At 47.4% G+C, this 27,117-nt stretch overlaps 1 protein-coding gene across 2 annotated transcripts; it reads left to right on the forward strand.

The window, feature by feature from the left end:
* Nucleotides 1-1,535: 1,535 nt before the first annotated feature.
* Nucleotides 1,536-25,149, forward strand: LOC117375744 (stromelysin-3-like). Of its 2 annotated transcripts, XR_008648791.1 has the most exons (9): nt 1,536-1,649; nt 17,251-17,492; nt 19,148-19,291; nt 19,594-19,727; nt 20,039-20,289; nt 21,441-21,645; nt 22,702-22,962; nt 23,052-24,798; nt 25,052-25,149. XR_008648791.1 is itself a non-coding variant. In XM_055223954.1 (8 exons), exons 1-8 carry the CDS (start codon nt 1,575-1,577, stop codon nt 23,255-23,257), a joined length of 1,518 nt encoding a protein of 505 aa, XP_055079929.1. In that variant the 5' UTR covers nt 1,536-1,574; the 3' UTR covers nt 23,258-25,149. The 2 variants fall into 2 exon arrangements, 1 of the variants encoding a protein (XP_055079929.1); XM_055223954.1 differs by having other exon boundaries at nt 23,052-25,149.
* The last annotated feature ends 1,968 nt before the right edge of the window (nt 25,150-27,117 follow it).

Consider the following 27,117-nt stretch of genomic DNA (forward strand, 5'->3'; position numbering starts at 1 on the left):
CCTCCTTCTCTCTCTCTCTCTCTCTCAGCCTCCTCTCATGTCCTCCTTCTCCCTCTCTCTTTCTCTCTCTCAGCCTCCTCTCATGTTGTCTCTCTCTTGACCCAAGAGCTCTTTGTGTGGACCCAAGTTTTTTGTGGCCAAACACAGAACTGTTGTTTTAATAAACTTTGTCCTGGGTCAGGCCGTACAGACCCCGAGGAGCCACACGGCGGCTCGAGCCGCACAGACCCCGAGGAGCCACACGGCGGCTCGAGCCGCACAGACTTTGAGCTCCTGTTAAAGACACTGGTGGAGGCACATCTTAAAGTGGAGGTCACGTACAGCACATACAGCACACTGGGTCAGGTGGAGGACTTTGAGGCGATGTGAACAGTTAGGAGGATCTGTGTTCAGTGAGGGAGGGGCAGTTAGTGCCACACCTGCAGGAGGGGCGGTTAGTGCCACACCTGCAGGAGGGGCGGTTAGTGCCACACCTGCAGGAGGGGCGGTTAGTGCCACACCTGCAGTTAGTGCCACACCTGTAGGAGCAGGTGGTGGATGAGTGATTATGTTGTTTGGTTTCACACATTTCTTTTAACCGACAAGTGACACATAATAAATGTATTGTTAAAAGTCATTCTCTCTCTTTCTCTCTCTCCCTCTCTCCCTTATGTGTGTATCTCTCTCTCTCTCTTTCTGTCTCTCTCTGTCTCTCGCTCTCTGTTTCTCTCTGTCTCTCTCTCTGTCTCTCTCTGTCACTCTCTCTATCTCTCTGTGTCTCTCTCTCTCTGTCGCTCTCTGTCTCTCTCTCTCTCTCTGTCCTTCTGTGTGTCTCTCTCTCTGTCGCTTTCTGTCTCTCTCTGTCTCTCTCTCTGTCTCTCTCTCTGTCCCTCTGTGTCTCTCTCTCTGTCCCTCTGTGTCTCTCTCTCTGTCTCTCTGTCTCTCTCTCTGTCCCTCTGTGTCTCTCTCTCTGTCGCTTTCTGTCTCTCTCTCTGTCCCTCTGTGTCTCTCTCTCTGTCTCTCTGTGTCTCTCTCTCTGTTGCTCTCTGTGTCTCTCTCTCTGTTGCTCTCTGTCTCTCTGTCCCTCTGTGTCTCTCTCTCGTCTCCTGTGTCTCTCTCTCTGTCGCTCTCTGTCTCTTCTCTGTCCCTCTGTGCTCTCTCTCTGTCTCTCTGTGGGTCTCTCTCTCTGTCACTCTCTGTCTCTTGTCTTTCTCTCTGTGTCTCTCTTTCTGTCTCTCTCTCACTCTGTCACTCTCTGTCTGTCTCTCTCTCTGTCTCTCTGTGTGTGTCTCTCTGTCTCACTCTCTCGCTCTCTGTGTCTCTCTCTCTCTGTCTCTCTCTCTGTCCCTCTGTGTCTCTCTCTCTGTCTCTCTGTGTCTCTCTCTCTGTTGCTCTCTGTCTCTTCTCTGTCCCTCTGTGCTCTCTCTCTGTCTCTCTGTGTGTGTCTCTCTCTCTCTGTGTCTCTCTGTGTCTCTCTCTCTGTCTCTCTGGAGTAAACACACACAGTCTCCGGTGTCACGTGACGCGTGTTGTGAGTGTCTCGCGGGGCCGTAGGTGCGCGCGTGCAGTGGGACAAAGCTGCGCGTGGCGGAGACATGCGGCTCCTCGCGCTCCTCGTCCTCCGCGTCCTCGCGCTACACGGACACCCCACGAACCAGCGCGCGCTCACGGTCAGTCCCGGGACCACGACTAGACTAGGACTAAATCAGGACTGAACCAGGACTGAACCAGGACTAAACAGGGACTAAACCAGGACTGAACCAGGTCTATGCCAGGACTAAACTAGGACTCAGCCAGGTCTAAACCAGGACTAAATCAGGACTATCCCAGGACTGAACCAGGACTGAACCAAGACTATGCCAGAACTAAACTAGGACTCAACCAGGTCTAAACCAGGACTAAATCAGGACTAAACCAGGACTGAACCAGGGCTAAACCGGGACTAAACCGGGACTAAACTGGGACTAAACCCGGACTAAACCAGGACTGAACCAGGACTATGCCAGGATTAAACTAGGACTCAACCAGGCCTAAACCAGGACAAAACAGGACTAAATCAGGACTGAGTCAGTTCTAAACCAGGACTGGATCAGGACTAAACCAGGACACTCTGCTCCTGTGCGCTTTGTCCCGCGCGCGCCGGTGGTTGTATTTGACACTGCGGAACATTTCTGTGAGTTTTACCGTCACATGTGGTGTTTAAAGTGTCGTGTCTCGTGTCTCGTGTCTCGTGGAGTGGGTTTTTCTTTTGTATCAGAGTTTACTCTCAGACTTGTCTCCGCACGTTTTTAAAGCGCCGGGACTCGGCTCAATGCGCTTTGTGCGAAACTCTGCCTCCTCGCCTCCTTTCCTTTCCTCGCCTCTTTTCCTCGCGTTCTTCCCTCTCTCCTTTCCTCGCCTCCTTTGTCTCATCTTGGTTTCTTTATTTTTTTGTGAAACTTTTTTTTTTTCTGCAGATTGCGTGTCCCTAAATATGCAGGATCCTGACCTCTATTACCTCTCCTCCTTCAACCCGCACCCCCTCCTTTTCTCTTCATTTCTCACCTTTCTCTCTCCTCTCCGCCTTCTCTCTCTCTCTCTCTCTGCTCCCCATTCTCTCTCCTTTTCTCTCCTCTTTTCTCTGTTTCATTGACCTGTTTCTTCTTCTATTGCTCCATCTCTGTCTTGTTGGTTATGGTATTTTGTCTCACACGCCATTTTCCTCTCTCCTCTTTCGTTCCCTCTTTCCTCCCTCTCTTCCCTCTCCTTTCTCTCCCTCCCTCTCCTCTCTCTCGTCCTCCCTCTCCTCCCTCTCTCTGTTCTCCCTCTCTCTTTCTTTCCTCTCTCTCCTCTCTCTCCTCTACCTTCTCTCCTTTCTTTCTTCATCCCTCTCTCTCCATCCCTTTCTTCTCTCTCCCTTCTCTCCCTCTCTCCACCCTCTCTCCTCTCTCTCTCTGTCTCTTCTCTCTCCCTCCCTCTCTCCTCTCTGCCTTCTGTCCCTCTCTCCTCCCTCTCTCCCTTTTTCTTCTCTCCTGCCTCTCTCTCCCTCCCTTTCTCCTCTTTCTCTCCTCACTCACTCCCTCCCTCTCTCCCTTCTCTCCCTCTCTCCCTCCCTCTCCTCTCTCTCTTCTTCCCTCTCTGTCCTCCCTCTCCTCCCTCTCCGTTCTCCCGCTCTCTTTCTTTCCTCTCTCTCCTCTCTCTCCCTCCGTCTCTCCTCTCCCTTCTCTCCTCTCTTTCTTCATCCCTCTCTCCTCTCTCTCCTTCCCTCTCTCTCTCCTCTCTCTCCCTCCCTTTCTTCTCTCCCTCTTTCCTCCCTCTCTCCTTTCTCTCTCCATCTCTTCTCTCTCTCCCCCTCTCTCCTCCCTCTCTTCTCTCTCTCTCCCTCCCTCTCTCCTCTCTCCCTTCTCTCCCTCTCTCTTCTTTCCTGCCTCTCTCTCCCTCCCTTTCTCCTCTTTCTCTCCTCACTCCCTCCCTCTCTCCTCTCTCCCTCTCTCCTCCCTCTCTCCCCTCTCTCTTTTCAGTGTTTTTGAAATGTTCACTTGTTCATTTTAGTTGAGCTCAGCTCTGGTTGTGCTCGTGTCTGGAGTGTCTTGCTGGAGGGTCAGTGCAGCCTGAGGGAGTTGAACCACAGGCCTCTTTGTTTTCACACTGTTTGTTTATGAATGAAACGCGTAAGAGTCAACACTGGAGTAGATCCACACACGAGTGAAACATCCCAGGCATTTGAACCTGAGCCTCAAAATATCTAAACCAGGACTGAACCAGGACTGAACCAGGACTGAACCAGGTCTAAACCAGGACTAAACCAGGACTGAACCAGGACTGAAACAGGGCTGAACCAGGTCTAAACCAGGACTGAACCAGGACTGAACCAGGACTGAACCAGGACTGAACCAGGTCTAAACCAGGACTGAACCAGGTCTAAACCAGGACTTAACCAGGTCTAAACCAGGACTTAACCAGGACTGAACCAGGACCCTTCCTCCTCCAGTGTGATGTCTGATCACTGCTCCTTAAGTCTCTCTGTGCTTCTCAAAGTGTGACAGAAGTGAGATTTGACCTCCACCAGCAGCTCCACCTTCACACTGAGGCCATGTGGGTGAAGTGTCCCTCCGAGTCCTTCTGACTCCGATCACGTCTGTGTCATTCTCACAAAAGCTTTTATTTATTTATTTTTTTTTCCTTTTCTGATTCTGTCCCAAACATGTTTTTCTGTTTTTGTGTTTTAAAAGAGAAGAAAAATACTGTTTATGAAAATGTGTATGTCATAAAACTGCCCCATGTTTACCTCCTCAGGACGAGACCTGGTCTAGACCTGGTTTAGTCCTGTTAAATCCAGGTTAGACCTAGTTCAGTCATGGTTTAGACCTGGTTTAGTCCTGGTTTAGACCTGGTTTAGACCGGGTTTAGACCTGGTTTAGACCTGGGTTAGACCTGGTCTCGTTAAATGTTTCAGAGGAAGTCTTTATGATGATTATAATGAGACTCAGACCCATAAATCCTGTTTGTTTCCTGAGGCGAGCCGCAAGAACTGAACCAGGTCTAAAACAGGACTGAACTGGGTCTAAACCAGGTCTAAACCAGGTCTAAAACAGGTCTAAACCAGGTCTAAACCAGGACTAAACCAGGCCTAAGCCAGGTCTAAACCAGGTCTAAAACAGGTCTAAAACAGGTCTAAAACAGGTCTAAAACAGGTCTAAACCAGGTCTAAACCAGATGTAAACCAGGTCTAAACCAGGTCTAAGCCAGGTCTAAACCAGGACTAAACCAGGTCTAAACCTGGACTAAATCAGGTTTAAACTAGGTCTAAACCAGGTCTAAACCAGGTCCAAACCAGGTCTAAACCAGGTTTAAACCAGTACTAAACCAGGTCTAAGCCAGGTCTACACCATATGTAAACCAGGTCTAAAACAGGTCTAAACCAGGTCTAAACCAGGACTAAACCTGGTCTAAACCAGGTCTAAACCAGATGTAAATCTGGACTAAACCAGGTCTAAACCATGTCTAATTCAGGTCTAAACCAGGTCTATACCAGGTGTAAACTGTCGGTGTGTCCTTAGGCAAGACACTTCAGCCACATTACTTGTATGAATGTGTTGTGTTTGTTGTTGATGGTCAGAGGGGCTGATGGTGCATATAGGCAGCGTCACTTCTGTCAGTCTGCCCCAGGGCAGCTGTAGCTCCAGCAGTACTTCCACAGAGTGTTTAGTCAGTGAAGAACGCTGGAACGTTTTTCTTGGAAGGAGGTGTATAAATCCAACACATAATGCTCCAGGCTCCTCTGGGTTAAACCTGCATTTGACCCATTCCTGTGTCTCTGGTCTGGTCTCTAATCTGGTCTCTGGTCTGGTCTCTGATCTTTGCTCTGGTCTCTGGTCTCTGGTCTGGTCTCTGGTCTGGTCTCTGGTCTGGTCTCTGGTCTGGTCTCTGGTCTCTGGTCTGGTCTCTGGTCTGGTCTCTGGTCTCTGGTCTGGTCTCTGGTCTGGTCTCTGGTCTGGTCTCTGGTCTGGTCTCTGGTCTCTGGTCTGGTCTCTGGTCTCTGGTCTCTGGTCTGGTCTCTGGTCTGGTCTCTGGTCTGGTCTCTGGTCTGGTCTCTGGTCTCTGGTCTGGTCTGGTCTCTGGTCTTTGGTCTGGTCTCTGGTCTCTGGTCTGGTCTCTGGTATGGTCTCTGGTCTCTGGTCTGGTCTCTGGTCTGGTCTCTGGTCTGGTCTCTGGTCTGGTCTCTGGTCTGGTCTCTGGTCTCTGGTCTGGTCTGGTCTCTGGTCTTTGGTCTGGTCTCTGGTCTGGTCTGGTCTCTGGTCTTTGGTCTGGTCTCTGGTCTCTGGTCTGGTCTCTGGTATGGTCTCTGGTCTCTGGTCTGGTCTCTGGTCTGGTCTCTGGTCTGGTCTCTGGTATGGTCTCTGGTATGGTCTGGTCTGGTCTCTGGTCTGGTCTGGCCTCTGGTCTGGCCTCTGGTCTTTGGTCTGGTCTTTGGTCTGGTCTCTGGTATGGTCTCTGGTCTGGTCTCTGGTCTCATTTGTTCTCTGGTCTGGTCTCTGGTCTCATTTGTTCTCTGGTCTGGTCTCTGGTCTATTTTGTTCTCTGGTATGGTCTCTGGTATGGTCTCTGGTCTGGTCTGGTCTCTGGTCTCATTTGTTCTCTGGTCTGGTCTCTGGTCTGGTCTGGCCTCTGGTCTGGTCTGATCTCTGGTCTCATTTGGTCTCTGGTCTCATCTGGTCTCTGCTCCTGGTTTAGTCCTGGTCTAAATCAGGTCTTTTTAATCCCGGTTTAGTCCTCTAATCCAGGTTTATGGCCGGTTTTGGTCTGGTCTCTGATTGGAGCTTTTCTCTGTCATTAGCACGTTTGGGCTCATTAAAAAAAAAAACTATAAAAACAAGAGGGAGCGAGGGAGGGAGAGAGGAATGAGGGATAAAAGAGGGAGAGAGGTGAAGGGGGTAAAAGTCTCAGGTGTGGTCGTGTCTCCTGTTCAGGACAGTGTAAAAACCCGCAACCTGGAAGCACACTCAGATCTGAACATGTGTCTGCAGTGGCCTGAGCTCATTGGTGCAAAATGTCATCACTTCTTGAATCCAGCTCCGCCCACTGTCTGATGTGAAAAACATGATCATGTGATCAGTTCTGACCAATCAGAGCGATAGCGGGGCTAGGCTAAAATCTGTATATATAAATGGAGAGAGCTAACCTGCTATCTGTCGCGTTCCAAACAGGAAGTGAGCATGGACGCGATTCCCCTCCATCAACTTCAGTTCACTTTCTATGTATGCACTAGACCCCCTGAGTTCCCCATGAGCCCCCCGTGAGCCCCTCCATGAGTCCCCCGAGTCCCCTCTGGTCTGGTCTCTGGTCTTAAAATGTCTTAAAATGTTCATATTAACCTGCTCTCTATTATTTCACTACTTCGTCCCTGAATCAAAATCAGGCGCCTTCTTTCCCTGAGGTCGCTCCTACTATCATTAGCAACAGGTTTGATTGACAGCGTTGCTAAGCACCCACTAACTGCTAACTTGGTAGTAGTCTTGGTCTTGGTTGTGGTCCTGGTTTTGGTCAAGGTTCTGGTCATGGTCGTGGTGTTGGTCGTGGTCATGGTCTTGGTCCTTGTCCTGGTTTTGGTCATGGTCCTGGTTTTAATTGTGGGCCTGGTCTTGATCCTGGTCTTGGTCTTGATCATAGTCTTTGTCTTGGTCGTGGTCCTGGTTTTGGTCATAGTCTTGGTATTGGTCATGGTCCGTGTTTTGGTCTTGGTCGTGGTCCTGGTTTTGGTCATTGTCTTAGTCTTGGTCATTGTCCTAGGTTTTGGTCCTAGTCTTGATCTTGGTCGTGGTCCTGGTTTTGATCTTGGTCTCGGTCCTAATTTTGGTCTTGGTTGTGGTCCTGGTCTTGATTGTAGTCTTGGTATTGGTCGTGGTCTTGGTCATGGTCCTGGTTTTGGTGTTGGTCGTGATCCTGGTCTTGGTTGTTGTCCTAGTCCTAGTCTTGGTCCTAGTTTTGGTCCTAGTCTTGGTCCTAGTCTTGGTCCTAGTTATGGTCTTGGTCATGGTCATGGTATTGGTCATGGTCCTGGTCTTGGTCATTGTCCTGGTCTTGGTCCTGGTTTTGGTCTTGGTTGTGGTCTTGGTTGTGGTCCAGGTCCTGGTCTTGGTCCTGGTTTGGTCTTGGTTGTGGTCCTGGTCTTGGTCCTAATTTTGGTCTTGGTCTTATTTGTGGTCTTGGTCATGGTCTTGGTCTTGATTGCAGTCTTGGTCATGGTCGTGGTTCTGGTCTTGGTTGTGGTACTGGTTTTGGATTTGGTCATGGTCTTGGTTTTGGTTTTGGTCTTGGTCATGGTCCTGGTCGTGGTCCTGGTTTTGGACTTGGTCGTGGTCCTGGTTTTGGTCATGGTCCTGGTTTTGGTCATGGTCCTGGTTTTGGTCTTGGTCATGGTCCTGGTTTTGGTCTTGGTCCTAGTTTTGATCTTGGTCTCAGTCATGGTCCTGGTCTTGGTCTTGATCGTGCTCCTGGCTTTGGTCTTGTCTGGTTTTGGTCTTGGTGCTGGTCTTGGTCTTGGTCCTGGTCTTGGTTTAGACCCTGGTTTAGATCTGTGTTTTGCTTTTCAGCCTGGACTCAGCTCTTATCTGTTTGTTTTGGAGAGAAAGTGATTGTGTTTCTGCAGCAGAGACGTGTTATGTCTGTGACAGAGAAAGAGAGAGAGGAGGAAGGGTGAAGAAAAAGAGGAGGGAGAGAGAGGGGGAGGAGGAGCAGAGGGAGAAAGAGAGAGGAGGAGAGAGAGAGGAGAAGGAAGAGGAGGAGAGATAGTTGTGTACTTGTGTCTCTGAGTTCAGACGAGTTCACACAGGCCCAGGACTTCCCCAACACAAAATGACACCACAGAACAGCTCACGGTATTAAACAGCACTACAACCCCTGAGCTTGCATGTTCTCCCTGTGTCTGTGTGGAGTTTACATGGTCTCCCTGTGTCTGTGTGGAGTTTGCATGTTCTCCCTGTGTCTGTGTGGAGTTTGCATGCTCTCTTTGTGTGTGTGTGTGTGGGGGGGGGGGGGGGGGTGCGTGTGTGTGTAGCTTGCATGTTCTCCCTGTGTCTGTGTGGAGTTTGCACATTCTCCCTGTGTGTGTGGGTGTGTGTGTGTGGGTGTGTGTGTGTGGGTGTGTGTGTGTAGCTTGCATGTTCTCCTTATGTCTGTGTGGAGTTTACATATTCTAACTGTTTCTGTGTGGAGTTTACATGTTCTCCCTGTGTGTGTGGGGTTTGTATATTCTCCCTGTGTGTATGTGGGTGTGTGTGTGTGAGGGGGTGTGTGTGTGTGTGTGTGTGTGTAGTTTGCATGTTCTCACTGTGTCTGTGTCGAGTTTGCATGCTTTCGCTGTGTCTGTGGCGTTTGCATGTTCTTCCTATGTCTGTCCCTTTTAGTCCTGGTTTAATCCCTGTTTAGTTCTGGTTTAGTCCTGGTTTAGTCCTGGTTTAGTTCTGGTTTAGTCCTGGTTTAGTCCTGGTTTAGTTCTGGTTTAGTCCTGGTTTAGTTCTGGTTTAGTTCTGGTTTAGTCCTGGTTTAGTTCTGGTTTAGTTCTGGCTTAGTCCTGGTTTAGTTCTGGTTTAGTTCTGGTTTAGTTCTGGTTTAGTCCTGGTTTAGTTCTGGTTTAGTTCTGGTTTAGTCCTGGTTTCGTTCTGGTTTAGTCCTGGTTTAGTTCTGGTTTAGTCCTGGTTTAGTCCTGGTTTAGTCCTGGTTTAGTCCTGGTTTAGTCCTGGTTTAGTTCTGGTTTAGTCCTGGTTTAGTCCTGGTTTAGTTCTGGTTTAGTCCTGGTTTAGTCCTGGTTTAGTTCTGGTTTAGTCCTGGTTTAGTCCTGGTTTAGTCCTGGTTTAGTCCTCTTGCTTTCAACACGTCAAGTTTCAACACTGTGATCTGATTGTCTGAAAGTATGAGAGCTGTGCTGTGATTGGCTGAAGAGCAGAGGTCATGAGGTCAAGTCAGGAAGTGTCAGAGGGTTACAGCTGAACACACACAGTGTTTACATTCAGTAAGTCCTGATCCAGATCTGGCCCAGACCTGGTCCAGACCTGGTCTAGACCCACAGCATATTCATACTAGGGACGGAGGTGGCAGTGTTTTTCCCAATGACACAACTAAAGCTGAACAATGTGTGAAAAGATATCCAATAGTGATTTTGATGATATTTTGATTAGATTTGTGATTTTTGTTTTAATAAAAGGATTCGGTTCAAAGGTCACACAAACAGGCTGATGTTCTAATGCTGTTTCCTTCTCAAAAACAGACCTGGAGTTGTGTTTTGTTTCATTCACACAAGTTTGAGTAACACTTTATTTTTAGTCTGTAACATCTCTAAAGCTCAAAATGCTCTGTTCCACCTTGTGATGTCATGAAGTGGTAGTTTTCAAGTTAACAGCTCCTTCTACCTTTAGTTCAGTATAGATTGGCAATTCCAGGGCTGAAATAATCCTAATGATTCTATTGAAGGTGTATGGAGTTTTAAAACACAGTGGAGCACTTCCTGTATTACCACATGATGACATCACAAGGTGGAACAGAGTGTTTTCTGTTTGAGGGAAGAATTCAGCCTAAATATGCAGGGTTTGTGTGTCAAACATGTGTGAAACAAAACACAAGTCCTGGTCTGTTTGTGATGAGGAAACAACATTAGAACAGACCAGAGCAGTGCATTATGGTACATTCAAACTTGTCCAGAAGAATCAAGAATCACATTTATCAACATGTTTGTACAGATATAAACTACAGGGAGGGCATCTGACTCACACAGGGAGGGCATCTGGCACACAGGGTTAGATGTTTTTCTGCAGAATGAGGCAGATGTTTGTGGAGGAGACAATGTGACTTTGTGATTTGATCATTGTGTCCGTTCAAACTGTGATTTTGATTTGATTGAGATGAACAGCTACAGACACAATGTCAGTGGAGTGGAACCTGGTCTAGTCCCAGTTCAGTCCCAGCTCAGACCCAGTCCAGTCCTGGTTCAGTCCCAGCTCAGACTCGGTACAGTCTGGGTCTAGTCCTGGTTCAGTCCCTGTCTAGTCCCGGTCAAGTCCCGGTCTAGTCCGGGTTCAGTAACGGTCCAGTCCCGGTCCAGTCCCGGTTCAGTGCCGGTCTAGTCCTGGTTCAGTTCTTGCTCTTGTGTCTTGCTGACTCAGCTTTTGTCAGATTGCTTTGTCAACCACTCTGGTTGAGACCCAGTCCAGTCACGGTTCGGACCCAGTCCAGTCACGGTTCAGACCCGGTATAGTCCTGGTTCAGATCCGGTCTTGTCCTGGTTCAGACCCGGTCTAGTCCTGGTTCAGACCCGGTCTAATCCTGGTTCAGACCTGGTCTAGTCCTGGTTCAGACCTGGTCTAGTCCTGGATCAGTTCTTGCTCTTGTGTCTTGCTGACTCAGCTTCTCGTGTCAGGTTGTTTTGTTATTAAACTGGGACAGGTCTGAGCAGAGTCTGGGTCTGATCTAGGTTTTCCCAGAGTCCGGGTTCAGGTCCTGGTCTGTCTATGATTCACTTTAAGTGTCCCACATCTGCAGAAAAATATTTACGACAACCCAGTCACACGGGAGCCAAACAGGGCAGGGAGGGCATCTGACACAGTGTAGTGGTGTTTTACTTTACCCCCGAGACGTGTGGCCTTGTTTATGGATCATATCTGTGGAATCATTGGGCCTATCCACATGAAACTGTTTAACCAGCCTCTAAACGAGTGTGGACAGCAGACAGGGCATCAGGTGTAATGAGTTTGTGTGTTTGTGTTGTGCTTTTGAGCAGTGCAGAGTCTGGACTGTTTGAGTGACAGCTCCTCTCTGCACCATGGGATTATGGGATTATCCTCAGTTTTACTGTTTATACCAGAACTGACATCTGAGCAAGATGAAGAGCATGTTTAGAGAAGGCTCTCCAAGTCCTGGTTTAGACCTGCTTAATCCTGGTTTGGCCTGGTTCAGACCTGATTTAGACCTGGTTTAGACCCAGTTTAGTCCTGGTTCCGACCTGGTTTAGTTCTGGTTTAGTCCAGGTTCAGACCCGATTTAGTCCTGTTTAGATCCAGTTTAGACCTGGTTTAGATCCGGTTTAGTCCTGGTTTAGACCCGGTTTAGACCTGGTTTAGTCCAGGTTCAGACTTTAGTCCAGGTTTAGTTCAGCTTTAGTCCTGGTTCAGTTCTGGTTCAGACTTGGTTTAGTCCTGGTTTAGTCCTGATTGAGACTTGGTTTAGTCCAGGTTTAGTCCTGGTTTAGTCCTGTCTCAGACTTGGTTTAGTCCAGGTTTAGTCCTGGTTCAGACTTGGTTTAGTCCAGGTTTAGTCCTGGTTTAGTTCTGGTTCAGACTTGGTTTGGTCCAGGTTTAGTCCTGGTTTAGTCCTGGTTCAGACTTGGTTTAGTCCAGGTTTAGTCCTGATTGAGACTTGGTTTAGTCCAGGTTTAGTCCTGGTTTAGTCCTGTCTCAGACTTGGTTTAGTCCAGGTTTAGTCCTGGTTCAGACTTGGTTTAGTCCAGGTTTAGTCCTGGTTTAGTTCTGGTTCAGACTTGGTTTGGTCCAGGTTTAGTCCTGGTTTAGTCCTGGTTCAGACTTGGTTTAGTCCAGGTTTAGTCCTGGTTTAGTCCTGTCTTCAGACTTGGGTTAGTCCAGGTTTAGTCCTGGTTCAGACTTGGTTTAGTCCAGGTTTAGTCCTGGTTTAGTCCTGGTTCAGACTTGGTTTAGTCCAGGTTAAATCCTGGTTTAGTCCTGGTTCAGACTTGGTTTAGTCCAGGTTAAATCCTGGTTTAGTCCTGTTTCAGACCTGGTTTTGGATCCTGCTCTCATAGTTCCTTGTTGACTCACGTGTTGTTCTCAGTGATGGTGCAGGTGTTGTTGTTAAAGCTGTAAATGTCTGAATGATGTGACTCTGAGTCTGGGGGCAGGAGCTCAGATGCTCGTCAGATGTTCCTCAGATGTTCCTCAGATGTTCCTCAGATATTCCTCATATGTTGCTCCAATGTTCCTTATATGTTCTTCAGATGTTCTTTATATGTTGCTCAGATGTTCCTCATATGTTGCTCCAATGTTCCTCAGATGTTCTTCAGATGTTCCTCATATGTTGCTCCAATGTTCCTCAGATGTTACTCAAATGTTGCTCAGATGTTCCTCAGGTTCCTCATGTTCCTCATGTCCCATAGGTGGTTTAAGGTCAGATGTTCTCCAAGAGTCTTAATTGTTAAATCTTCTCTATTATGCTGTGTAACTCTAAACTTTAAATCATGTTCTAATAACAGACTGATAATAAAGTCTTACTCAGACGCGTGTGAATGAAACAAAACACAACTCCAGGTCTGTTTTTGAGGAGCATTAGAACATGGATTAATGGTCACGAGAGTCAGTTTGCATAATACAGGACCTCAAAGTGTTTAAATGTGTTTGTCTCAGTTCTGGCTTTGATCACAGTCGCAGGACACGCCCAAAGAGGCAAAAGAACCCGAGATAATGATGTGATAATGATGTGATGTGATAATGATGAGACGTGGGTGACTCACAGTGACATCTGCTGCAGTGGAGCCCGACATGAACCTGAGGAGCCGCCTGTTTGTCCTTTTGATCCTGTTTGATTTTTGTGTAACACTTTGCTCAGTTTTGGTTCTTGTAAAACACTTTCGAAATCAAATCAGTGTCAACGTGAAGCGGTGCCCTTTGACCTTTTGGCTCATTTCCAATCCTCTGTACAACTCATAGATGTATAGATAAATGGACATAGCTAACCCGCTAGCCACCGCGTTCCAAACAGGAAGTGATCGTAGGTGTGATTCAGCTCCATCGGCTCTAATTCACTTTCTATGTAAAAACTGTCCTCTCTCTGTAACTGCTGCTGTCAGACTCGTCATTTTGGTCTTAAATGTTCATATTAACCCGCTCTACATGATCCTCAGGTTTTTATTTTATTTGGTCAGGAAGTCAAGATATGAACATTAATAAGAAGCCGAGAAGACTGAGGTGGCTCCTGGTAGCATTAGGTTTGATTCACAGCGTCGCTAAACTCCTTGTCATTTCCCAATTTGAGTCATCTGCCAGATCTGCGTCAGTCATGCTAGTCGTTTGCTTGATTTTATTTTGATGATTTGACTCAGAAACAGTTGTTCTGTCAGTTAAACCTTAGATCTGCTTTATTTAAGTGAAATCAAGTTTATAAATCAAATCTGATTAAGTTCATTTTGATAAAGACTGTCTGGCTGCAGTCGCCGCAGCCGACAGCATGCAGCGCTTTGTTGTGATGACGTTTACAGCCACGTCAGCTCCCATTGGACACCACAGTTTTCTAACATGGAAATCATAGGATTTGTTTCTTTTATTAAATGGTTTTAGATGAACATTATGATTTAAAATGTGTAAATCATAACATAATGATCCACGGGCGTCGTAGATTGTAACTGTGTAGCAGACATGAGTTTGAGGCTCTCGCTCTGCCTCTTAAACGAGGCTCAGACGCAGCAGGACCCAAAGAATGTGTTTAAAGAGTTTAGAAAAACACAGGACTGAACCAGGACTGAATACAGGTCTAAACGAGGACTAAACCAGGACAAAACCAGGTCTAAATGAGGACTAAACCAGGACAAAACCAGGTCTAAACCAGGACTAAACCAGGACTAAAGGAGGAGTTTGTTTATATTGAGGAGGGGTCTAGGATCAGTCCTGGTTCAGACTAAACAAAACTTTGAACCAAAATCTTGAGGCTTGGATGAATCTGACACATTCTGTTTGTCCCAAAGACCAAAATCTGAATCACATCTGAAGCAACAAATGAAAGGTTTAAGTCATTTTCAGGCCCAGTGCCTGAGGTTCACATGTTTGAGTCGGAGTCTTGCCTGAGTATTGATATATTTTGAATCGATCCGTGCTGAAGCACAAGTTCTCTGGCCAAAACTCACACCTGCACAACCTGAGCCACTGCCCGATGACATCGTCACATGGAGCTGTTCATGTGGAGCAGCTGAGCTAAGGCTTTAGCGAAGAAATAAGACCAGAGCCATGAAATATCTGTTACACAGTACATCAGATCTGAGTCCTGCTGTGAGACTCCTCTGAGCTGACACATTAAACAACAGCGAGGAGCAGCGAGGAGCAGCGAGGAGCAGCGAGGAGCAGCGAGGAGCAGCGAGGAGCAGCGAGGAGCAGCGAGGAGCAGCGAGGAGCAGAGAGGAGGAGCGAGGAGCAGAGAGAAGCAGAGTGGAGCAGAGAGCAGCAGAGTGGAGCAGAGAGGAGCAGAGAGGAGCAGCGAGGAGCAGAGTGGAGCAGCGAGTAGCAGAGAGGAGCAGAGAGGACAACAGGAGACAAGGAACTTCAGCTCTTTTGGGGGCGGTCTGGTCCGCGCTTTTGGGGGCGGTCCTTTAGTCCTGGTTTAGTTCAGTTTAAGTCCTAGTTGAGACCTGGTTTAGACCTGGTTTAGTCTGGTTTTCGTCCTGGTTTAGTCCTGGTCTGAAGTTCAAATCCAGGTCTAGACCAGGTCTGACCCTGCTCTGTCATTAAATTTCCCCCTGCTGAGGGTGAAACGCGTCTGACCTCTGACCCTTCAGCTAATGCTAACGCTTATGGTTACGACTGCTTCCAGACTTCAAAGGGGTCAAAGTTCAAGTCTAAATCCAAAACAAGTGCATTAGTCCTGCCTCCAGTGAACCAGGTCTGAACCAGATTTGAACCAGGTCTAAACAAGGACTAACCCAGGACTGAACCAGGACTGAGCCAGGAGATGGTCTGAGGTCAGGAGAACGTGACACTGGTATAGACGTTTGTAGATGTTTGTAGATGTCTGTGGATGTTTGTAGATGTTTGTGGCTGTTTGTAGATGTTTGTGGCTGTTTGTAGATGTTTGTGGCTGTTTGTAGATGTTTGTGGCTGTTTGTAGATGTTTGTAGATGTTTGCAGATGTTTGTAGATGTTTGCAGATGTTTGTAGATGTTTGTAGATGTCTGTGGATGTTTGTAGATGTTTGTGGCTGTTTGTAGATGTTTGTGACTGTTTGTAGATGTCTGTGGATGTTTGTGGCTGTTTGTAGATGTTTGTAGATGTTTGTAGATGTTTGTAGATGTCTGTAGATGTTTGTAGATGTCTGTGGATGTTTGTGGCTGTTTGTAGATGTTTGTAGATGTTTGTAGATGTTTGTAGATGTCTGTAGATGTTTGTAGATGTCTGTAGATGTTTGTAGATGTTTGTAGATGTGTGTAGATGTTTGTAGATGTTTATGGATGTTTGTAGATGTGTGTAGATGTTTGTAGATGTCTGTGGATGTTTGTAGATGTCTGTGGATGTTTGTAGATGTTTGTAGATGTTTGTAGATGTCTGTGGATGTTTGTAGATGTCTGTGGATGTTTGGAGATGTCTGTGGATGTTTGTAGATGTTTGTAGATGTTTGTGGATGTTTGTGGATGTTTGTAGATGTTTGTAGATGTGTGTGGATGGGAGAAGACATGTGTTTGAAACAAGAGAAAGAGAGAGAGAAGGGGAAGAGAGAGAGAGGGATGAGAGGGAATGGGGAAACAGAAAGAGATGAAGAGAGGAGGGAGGAAGGTAGAAGAGATTGAACAGAGAGAGAGAGGTGAAGGGTGGACAGAAGAAAGGGAAGAGGGAGAGAGAAAAGGGACAGAGGAGGGAGAGAGAGAAAGAGGAGCAGGCAGGAAATCAGGACTCAGCACATCACAGAGGAGCTTAAGGAGAGAGTTTGTTTTTAATTCAGAACAGACTCAGAATTTGTCACAAAAAAAAACCTAAAACAGTGACAGGACACAAGTCACAGGGACGAAAAGAGAGAGAGGGACACTCACGAAAAGAGAGAGAGGGAGGAGAGGAGGGAGAGAATGACACTCACGAAAATAGAGAGAGGGAAGTAGGAGGGGGGACGAGAGACGGACTCTCACAAAAAGAGAAAGAGAGAAGGAGATGAGAGAAGGAGAGGGGGAAGAGAGGAGAGAGGGATGCTCACAAAAAGAGAGAGCGGGAGAATGGGGGAGGAGAGGAGACAGAGAGGGACGTTCACTAAAGACGTGTGACAGAGATAAAGAGAGGGGAAAGGGGGAGAGAGAGAAGGAGGGGAGAGGAGAGAGAGAGAGATGCTCATCAAAGACATGTGTGAAAAAGAGAGAGAGGGAAGGGGGAGGAAAAGGAGGGGAGAGAGAGAGTAAGAGGAGGGGACAGGAAATCAGGACTTAGCACATCACAGAGGAGTTTAAAGATAGAGTTTGTTTTTAATTTAGAACAGACTCAATATTTGTCACAAAAATAAAACGATATGCTCCTCTGACTCTGCTCCTCTGACTCTGCTCCTCTGACTCTGCTCCTCTGACTCTGCTCCTCTGACTCTGCTCCTCTGGCTCTGCTCCTCTGGCTCTGCTCCTCTGACTCTGCTCCTCTGACTCTGCTCCTCTGTGTCTGCTCCTCTGTGTCTGCTCCTCTGACTCTGCTCCTCTGACTCTGCTCCTCTGACTCTGCTCCTCTGCCTCTGCTCCTCTGTCTCTGCTCCTCTGTATCTGCTCCTCTGTCTCTGCTCCTCTGACTCTGCTCCTCTGACTCTGCTCCTCTGCCTCTGCTTCCCTGCCTCTGCTCCTCTGTGTCTGCTCCTCTGTTTCTGCTCCTCTGACTCTGCTCCTCTGACTCTGCTCCTCTGACTCTGCTCCTCTGTCTCTGCTCCTCTGTCTCTGCTCCTCTGTCTCTGCTCCTCTGACTCTGCTCCTCTGTCTCTGCTCCTCTGTGTCTGCTCCTCTGGCTCTGCTCCTCTGTCTCTGCTCCTCTGTCTCTGCTCCTCTGACCCTCACCTTGTTTCTTGTTGCAGGAGAAGTTCTCAGTCCTGAAGAAGTGGTCTAGACCGGCTCAAGACCCAGTTCGGGACTTGGGTGTGTCCTTGAACCGAACGAAATCCTGGTCTTCGTCCGGACTCAGATCCAGGCCTCGGTGCGGGGTTCCGGACTTCCCGACGCTGCAGGATTTGTCCCAGAGAGCGACTGGACCGAGGCAGAGACAGAGACGCTTTGTGCTGCACGGAGGACGACTCGACAAGACCGAGCTCACATACAGGTACACCAGATGCCCTCCCAGCCTCAGGTACACCTCAGGTACATCAGATGCCCTCCCAGCCTCAGGTACACCAGATGCCCTTGTATTGCATGTGTCAGATTGTGTCAGATGCCCTCTCATCCTAAACCAGGACTAAACCAGGAAAAAAACAGGACTAAACCAGGACTAAACCAGGACTGAACCAGGACTAAACCAGTACCAGATGCCCTCCCTGAGCGTTAGATTGTGTCAGATTGTGTCAGATGCCCTCCCATGTTTCCGATTGTGTCAGGTGCCCTCTCGTCCTCCTATATCCCCGTGAGTCAGATGCCCTCCCTCCCCCTGTAGCTCATATAAAGCTGCTCTGGCCCCTCTCAGTCTGGCTCCTGGGGGCCCTTTGTCCCTGAGCTTTTAGACTTGATTAAACTTTATTAACACTTTAGTCACAGACGCTCTGGGGCCGGAGCCAGTAATAACAGAGTGAGACAGGCTGAGGTTTGTCCTAAAGAGGCCACCGTACTCACGCCATATCCACACACACATGTTGGGTTTCTATGCTTGCTGGGGACATTCACCTAACCTGAACTGAAACCCTAACCTTAAATCAGCCCTTTTGTGTCTCATGGATCATCATGTTATAATTTACACATTTTAAATATATTCATTTAAAGCAACTTAATAAAAGAAACAAGTCCGCTCACTTCGGGGATTCCCTATGGATAGCTGCACATCACACGATCAGCACATTTTTTTCATTTGTACCAAAATGACAACTCAAACATGAATCACTCCAAATACAACTTCAGAGGCTCAATGAGAAGGAACAACTAGAACATGGATAAAGATCTGAACAGTTTGAACAGGGCGGATTTAACCTAAACTCTAACCTCACGAGACAGGTCCCCATGATGTGAGTGTGTACAGAGTTTGGTCCCCACACTTTGATGAATACACACACACACACACACACACAGGTGATGATGTCATAACTGTGCATCAGGTCCAATGGAATTCAGCCTCATTTAATATAACGAGCGTTTACATTATAATGGTAATCCTCTTTATAAAACCACATGTTGTTGTGCAGTGACGCCTTTATGATCTACAGCCTTATGATACTAAATAAAGGTGATGTCATTTATTTGTATGAGTCTAATCAGAACTATTGTGTAATTTAGACACGTTTTGGTTCTTGTTTACGTTATGGTTGCTGGGTAACAGTTATGACAGTACCTCTATGTATGTCACATCTATTGCTGTGTCCAACCAGGAAGTAACATTATAAACTTAATAACATTATAAAGACCCAAATCAGAAAACGAGTTCAATCTTAAATCTAGTGATGTTAACTATGTCTTAGAGAAATGTGCACTTTAAAGTCTAAAATTTTTACTTTACTGAACAGAACTAGTTCATTTTAAACCGTTTACAGTGGTCCAGAGTTACTCCTCACTGACCTTATGCATTCAGAGCATTCTAATTATTCACCATGATGAGATTATAAGCATTTTTCACAACTCTCAGAGACCAGAGCTGAGTTTTGACACAACAACTAGCATGCTAACAGTGCAGTTCCTGATTCTCTGACGCAGACGGTGCACAGTGGGCTCATTTTGACCTGAAGAGCTGAATCTACAATATGTTTATGATGTTTTTAAATGGTCTGTATGTTCCAGAATAGTACGTTTCCCGTGGCAACTGCGCGAGGAGAAAGTGAGACGAGTTTTTAAAGAAGCTCTGAAAATCTGGAGCGACGTGACGCCTCTGAGCTTCACCGAGATCCACAGCGGGAAGGCGGACATACGGATCGACTTCACCAGGTAAACAACAAACAAACAAATGAACAATTCCACAGCAGGAAGGCGGATATACGGACCGACGTCAGGTAAACAACTGACTTTTTTGCATTCTTATTATTGTAGCACATTTCACACAGTTCATTTCATGACACTTAAAGCTTTTTATTGTTTGGGTGCATTATTCATGCATTTTATATAAGTTCTCTGTGTGATCTCTATGAGTTCTTTGCGTTTTCCTGCTCACATGTGTGTTCTCTGTGTGTTGTTTTTCACATGTGTTTCCTCTGTGTGTTGTTGCTCACATGCACGTTCTCTCTGTGCAGGTACTGGCACGGGGATAACCTCCCGTTCGATGGCCCCGGGGGTATCCTGGCTCACGCCTTTTTCCCCAAAACCCATCGCCAAGGAGACGTGCACTTCGACTACGACGAGGCCTGGACCCTCGGCAACCACATGGGTAAAATACTCTCATGTACTACTACTATAATAATACTACTACAGCAATGTACCACATGGGTAAAATACTTCTGTCAAAATACTGTAAGGTATCACAAGTAATATGCAGACGAACAGAGGAGAGGGTCAGAGGAACAGAGAGGGTCAGAGGGTTAGAGGAGCAGAGGTGAGGGTCAGAGGAGCAGGGGAGAGGAGCAGAGGGTCAAAGGAGGATGCAAGATGTTTCAGATGTTTCAGATATTTCAGATGTTTCAGATGTTTCAGATGTGTGTGATGGGTGACTGTGGTCTCCTGGTCTTTTGGTCTCCTCAGGCACAGACCTTCTGCAGGTGGCCGCTCATGAGTTTGGTCATGTTCTGGGGCTGCAGCACTCCCCAGTGCCTGGAGCCATCATGTCGGCGTACTATTCCTTCTCCTCTCCCCCGAGGCTGAGCGAGGACGACCGCAGAGGGATCCAGTACCTGTACGGAGCCAAGCCACGCCCCCAACCGCCCCTGACGCCCCGCCCACCTGCACCTGCCGCACCTGCCACACCGCCAGAGACCAACGAGATCCTGACGCCAGTGAGTTCCACTGCAGTCCAGGGGAGGTCCTTTGAGGGAAAAAACAACTAAATCATGCCTAGACGAGCCTTTTTAGACTCTAGTGGTTGGTTAAGTTCACCTGTCACTCAAAGTCAATGTTCCACAGTTCCGCACACTTCTAATTTCCGAAACCGGGGTGATCACTGTGGGGCTTCAGTGCAAGAGTATGTGTCTGGAACAGGGAATCCAACCCCTAACCTCACACTGACCACTTTAAACAGTGTATCCAACCCCCAACTTCACACAGCTGCAGTAAAACACCTCATCAGTTTGTGACTAAAATTCTCTCTCTCTTCTCCCTTCCTGTTCTCTCTTTCCTCTCTTTCTGTCTTTTCTGTCCTCTCTCACCTCCCCTCTTTCCCCCTTCCCTTTCTCCCCCCGACTCTCTCTCTCTCTCTCTCTCCCTCCCCTTCTCTTCCCCCCCGGCCCCCCTCCCCCTCTCCTTTCATTCTCTCTCTCTTCCCCTTCCTCCCCTTTCTCACTCTCCCTCCTCCCCCTCTCTCTCTCATTCCTCCTCTTTCTCTCTCTCTCTCTCCCCCCATCTCTTCCTCCCCCTCTCCTTTCATTGTCTCACTCTCTCTTCCCCTTCCTCCCCTTTCTCACTCTCCCTCCACTTTCTCTTGCTCTTTCTCTCTCTCCTCCTCTCTCCCTCCTCTCTCCCTCCTCCCCCTCTCTCTCTTTCCTCCTCTTTCTCTCTCTCTCTCCTCCTCTCTCTCCTCCCCCTCTCTCTCTTTCCTCCACTCTCTCTCTCTCATCCTCTCTCTCTCCTCCCCCCCTCTCTTTCCTCCACTCTTTTTCTCTCTGTCTCCTCCTCTCTCTCCTCCCCCTCTCTCTCTTTCCTCCACTCTCTTTCCTCTTTCTCTCTCTCTCTCTCTCTCCTCCTCTCTCTCCTCCCCCTCTCTCTCTTTCCTCCACTCTCTCTCTCTCATCCTCTCTCTCTCCTCCCCCCCTCTCTCTTTCCTCCACTCTTTTTCTCTCTGTCTCCTCCTCTCTCTCCTCCCCCTCTCTCTCTTTCCTCCACTCTCTTTCCTCTTTCTCTCTCTCTCTCTCCTCCTCCTCTCCTCCCCCTCTCTCGCTCTTTCCTCCACTCTCTCTCTCTCTCCTCCTCTCCCTCCTCCCCCTCTCCTCAGCCGGACGTGTGTCACACAGACTTTGACGCGGTCGCTCTGATCCGTGGCGAGCTCTTCTTCTTCCGTTCTGGTTTCGTTTGGCGGATCCGCGAGGGGCGGCTGGAGACGGGGTACCCGGCGCTGGCATCACGCCACTGGAGCGGCCTTCCTCACAACATCGACGCCGCGTTCGAGGACAAGTCCGGGAATATCTGGTTTTTCCAAGGTCAGGAACGGTCCCAGTTGAGTGTGGTTTGGGCTGTGTGAATCTCGCTCAGAGCAGGTTGATGTTGTGTCCTTGGGCAAAACACTTCACCCTCGCTGCTGATGAATGTGGTGTGTGATGGTGGTGGGAGGAGCTGATGGTGCACACTGGCAGCCTCACTTCTGCCAGTCTGTCCCAGGGCAGCTGTGGCTACTATCGATACTTTGTGGTGACATAACATTGGGGGTGTTCTGCATGTATGTCTATGGGCAAATGTTCAGCAGTAACATGGTGACATAATGCATGCATTAGCAAACACTACCGAAAAGTTTGAAAGCTAAGTCCTGGTTCAGTTCTGGTTCACTCCTGGTTTAGTCCTGGTTTAGTCCTGTTCACTCCTGGTTTAGTCCTGGTTTAGTCCTGTTCACTCCTGGTTTAGTCCTGTTCAGTCCTTGAGTCGATTTTTCAGGAGCCTGTGGTCAGACCGAGAGTTCATGGTCCTGTTTAGGAGTTTGATTTTACACAAAAAGGTGAGAGTGACTAACTGACAAACTTTTGGCTAATGCTAATGCTAATGCTAATGCTAGCTTGTGATTGTAATGTTATTTGATAGGGGTTTGTTTAACAGCACAGATCAGCTGACCTGTTGTAGTTCAGGTAAATCAGGTCTGGTCAGATTGTGTTAAAACAAAGATCAGATTAAAGACTTACTTGACTAACAGAGCTTCAGACAGAGCAGTGCCTCCAGTTAGCATCACACCTCCAGAGCATGTCCAGAGTCCAGTTCAAGCTGCAGATGTGGTACACTGTGATGTTTAACCCTGTCTGCTGTCAAGGTAAATTCATCCTCCAGAGTGAAGCTGATCCCACAGCTCCCCCTCCTGGTGACTCACATGAAGTGCACTGCTCCAATAAGAAATGATAGAACAATAAACAAATACACTGCCCTACTGCGTACTCTGGGTTCAAGTACTGTATAGTAGTAGTAGTAGTCACAGTAGTAGTAGTAGCAGTAGTAGTAGTAGCAACAGCAGTAGTAGTAGTATTAGTATTAGTAACAGTACTTTGTTGTTGCAGGGTCCAGGTACTGGGTGTTTGACGCTCAGATGCAGCAGCGTGGCCCCGAGCCCCTGTCCTCTCTGGGTCTGGGGGTCCTGGGGGTGCAGGCGTCTCTGCGGTGGGGGCGGGACCACAGCTTTGACACGCTGCTGTTCAGAGGAGACTCGTTCTGGAAGTTCAGTCCTAAAGAGGGACGAGTGGAGCCTGGACCCCCCCGGAGCCTGAGCGCCTGGAGGGGGGTCCCCCGAGACCTGCACGCCGCCTTCAGGGACATCTACGGTAAGAGCCAGATGCCCTACCACTGTCAGAGGGCCTCCCCGTGTGTCCTCCTGTGTCAGATGCCCTCCCTGACCCTCTCTCTGTTGCAGGTTACGCTCACTTCATTCGGGGGAGGCAGTACTGGAAGTTTGACCCGGTGGGGGTGAACTCTGTGGACAGGTTCCCAGAGGCTGGGTCCTCTCTGGAGGGGTACTCAGAGGCCGGGTCCCCTCTGGAGGGGTACCCAGAGGCCGGGTCCCCTCTGGAGGGGTACCCGCGTCTGATCGGAGTCGACTTCTTCGGCTGCAGGACCTAAGATGCATTAAAGACTCTTTGAATATTTCACTGTTTATTTCAGATTTTTGAGCTCAGACTTGTGACAATTCTGAACTTTGATTTTATTTTTTTTTTCAACTATGGCTGAACAATTTGGGGAAAATATGTAATTATGATTTATGTTTTTAAAATGTGTTTCTGTTCAAAGTTCACATTTTAAACCAGAAGAACTGACAAAAAGACTGAAATCTGAACTGACTAAAACAAGAATCTGACACACAGGGAGGGCATCTGACACACACACACACACACACACACACACACAGGGAGGGCATCTGACACACACAGGGAGGGCATCTGACACAGGTACATTTCAGAACATGTTTGTACAGGTCTAAGTGACAGGGTTAGATGTTTTTATGGGACTTCACAAACATTTCATATAAAAAATTGTAAAAAAAAAAAAAAAGTTATGCTTTTTTTTTATTTTTATTTCACTCTCAGGATCAAGGCGCTGCAAGTGGATTTATTTTGCACAATATTTTTGAATTTTACCAGCAGCATTTTGCTTTAAGCTCCACATTCCAACAGGGCTAAACCAGGTCTAAACCAAAACAAAACCAGGACTAAACCAGGACTAAAGCAGGATTAAACCAGGACTTAAGCAGGGCTAAACCTGGACTAAACCAGGACTAAACTACGACTAAACCAGGTCTAAACCGGGACAAAACCAGGTCTTAACCAAAACAAAACCGGGACTAAACCAGGACTAAACCAGGATTAAACCAGGACTAAATCAGGACTAAACCAGGGCTAAACCAGGACTACATCAGGACTAAACCAAGACTAAACCAGGACTAAACCATGTCTAAACCAGGGCTGAACCAAGGCTAAACCAGGACTAAACCAGGACTAAACCAGGACTAAACCAGGATTAAACCAGGACTTAAATAGGGCTAAACCTGGACTAAACCAGGACTAAACCAGGAATAAACGAGGACTAAACCAGGTCTGAGCCAGGACTAAACCAGGTCTGAGCCAGGACTAAACCAGGGCTGAGCCAAGACCAAACTAGGACTAAACCAGTACTAAACTGGGACTGAACCAGGAATACACCAGGACTAAACCAGGATTGAACCAGGACTGAGCCAGGACTAAACCAGGTCTAAACCAGGACTAAACCAGGGCTGAGCTAGGACTAAACCAGGACTAAACCAGGTCTAAACCAGGACTAAACCAGGACTGAGCCAGGACTAAACCAGGTCTAAACCAGGACTAAACCAGGGCTGAGCCAGGACTAAACCAGGTTTAACCCAGGAATAAACCAGGACTAAACCAGGACTAAACCAGGTCTAAACCACAACTAAACCAGGACTGAGCCAGGACTAAACCAGGTCTAAACCAGGACTAAACCAGGACTGAGCCAGGACTAAACCAGGTCTAAACCAGGACTAAACCAGGGCTGAGCTAGGACTAAACCAGGACTAAACCAGGTCTAAACCAGGACTAAACCAGGACTGAGCCAGGACTAAACCAGGTCTAAACCAGGACTAAACCAGGGCTGAGCCAGGACTAAACCAGGTTTAACCCAGGAATAAACCAGGACTAAACCAGGACTAAACCAGGTCTAAACCACAACTAAACCAGGACTGAGCCAGGACTAAACCAGGTCTAAACCAGGACTAAACCAGGACTGAGCCAGGACTAAACCAGGACTAAACCAGGTTTAACCCAGGAATAAACCAGGACTAAACCAGGGCTGAGCCGGGACTAAACTAGGTCTAAACTAGGACTAAACCAGGGCTGAGCTGGGACTCAAGCAGGACTAAACCAGGATTAAACCAGGGTCATATATTATATGGTGTATGGGTAGCACTTGATGACATCAGCAGGTGGCACAGTGTCTCTCTCATGTTTAAACTCTTTGTTGTTGTACAGATTTCCTTTGTGTATTTTTGTCCTGAGTCTGACCTTTATTTTATATTTGAATAAATCATATTCTCAGATTTCATGGTGCCTTTAATCCTTTCTCTGTTTATCGTTGTGACTTGGTTTGGTGCTCGTCCTTGTGCTAAATATTTATCAGTTTCACATCAGGTCAGAGGGAGTTTGTAAAGAAAAGTACAAGAATCCTGGTTTTGATGTCTGTGTACTCCCTCAGTCGTCCAGGTCTCATCCATAGTAAAAGCCAAAAGTAAAACATGTCAACTGGACAAAAAGTTGTAGGAGTGAAGCTCACCCAAGCCGCTTCTTCAGTTCTGGTCAGATTACTGGACACTGCCTTTTATCTGTGTGAAGGGAGGAGCTAACTACACTGAAACTGGAACCATTCAAGCCCCTAATGAGTGATTTCACACCTGTTGGCATCCTGGCTCGCTCTATCATTCTCGCTGTTTCTTTTGTTTGCTTTGGGTCTGATGATGGAGTTATAGATGGGGGAAAGGTGATGTCTAAGGCCCCCCATCCTGTTTAAGGAAGGAAGGTTTTCCCTAACAAAAATTGCCTCTAAGTCTGACCAGAACTGAAAAGGCGCCTTGGATGAGCAGCGAAACGTCTTCACTCTTAAAACGTTTTGTCCAGTTGACAGACTTAACTTTGGGTCATTTCGGATTTTTAATTTTTTAATTTTTTATTTTTTGTAATGTCCTCAGTTTGACTCACCACTTCGCCAAAGGAGACACATACTTTTATCCCACACAGGTCTTTTTGTTGCGCACTGGTCTTTCCTCGTCGTGTAAACTAGGATATGTCCTGATGCATTAGTTTTCAACAAACACGACCTGAAACACGGCTGTAACTAAGTCCACACTTTTACAGATCCACGTTGTTCTTTCTTCCTCTTAGTCCAGTCTGAGGTTGTTCTTTTCTCTGTTCTTTTGCCAAAAATCCTCCACAAAATAGAAAAAACGATATCGCTGGTGTTACCCTGTCTCTGCTCTGCGCTCACAGGAAGCTGCGGTTGGATCAGGGGGTCAGAGTTGAAGGGTTGTGGTAACAGTGGACAGGTGCCACTGTCCCAATTCAACGGCTGCATTTGAAGGGCACTTATGTCATTTCCGGCAAGACAAGGCCTGTCCCATTTCATGCGCTCCACGGATGCGGCCGACAAATGTGCCCTGCGTAGAGATTGACTGTGAATGAAGGGTACATCCAAGCAGACTTTGCGCCCTTCTACAGTATATCCCATCATGCACCACGCATCACTTCTTCTATGCGTCACAGTTGCTAGGCGACGTAAGGTAAGCAACGTAACATAAGCGCAGAGACAGTGGTTGACCTACACTCTGTGGCATAGGCCTGTCCCATTTCGGTGTGGCCTTTGCGGTCCACAGAGGAGCACCCTTTGTCCACGAGGCCATTCGAAGGGTGCAGCTGTTGAATTGAGACACGGCTCCTGTTTCTGCTCAGCGCTCATAGAGAGGGAGCTGAGGGGTCAGGGCTCAGGGGTTAAGGGGTTAAGGGTTCGGGTAGTAATGGACAGGAACAACATGTTAAACACGACATAAATGAATATTTCACCAGAGGACACTTCTGAGTTTAGAAAAAGACCTGTTTGTGTCTCAATGCTAACACTAATGCTAACCATGAGGCATGATACATATTAAAACAACACCACAAACTGTAAACAGAGTATCATACGTTTAAAAATAATTGGGTAGTGTTTATTTTAATTAATTAGAATTTTGTTTATTTTATGTTTTCTGATTTTAAAGTGACTGTTAGCTTTGAGACACAGTGAGCTAGCTAGCGCACTTCAGTTCACGGAACCTATTCAGACGAGATTTGGCCTTTGTTTACATTAAATTACAAACTTAATAAAATTGTATAAATATATATATTGAAATAATGAAGTAAACAGTTTTAGAGAAATGAGTTTAACATTTTTAAGTTGAACAAAAG

The sequence above is a fragment of the Periophthalmus magnuspinnatus genome, chromosome 9 (assembly GCF_009829125.3).
Source record: "Periophthalmus magnuspinnatus isolate fPerMag1 chromosome 9, fPerMag1.2.pri, whole genome shotgun sequence".
NCBI lineage: Eukaryota > Metazoa > Chordata > Actinopteri > Gobiiformes > Gobiidae > Periophthalmus > Periophthalmus magnuspinnatus.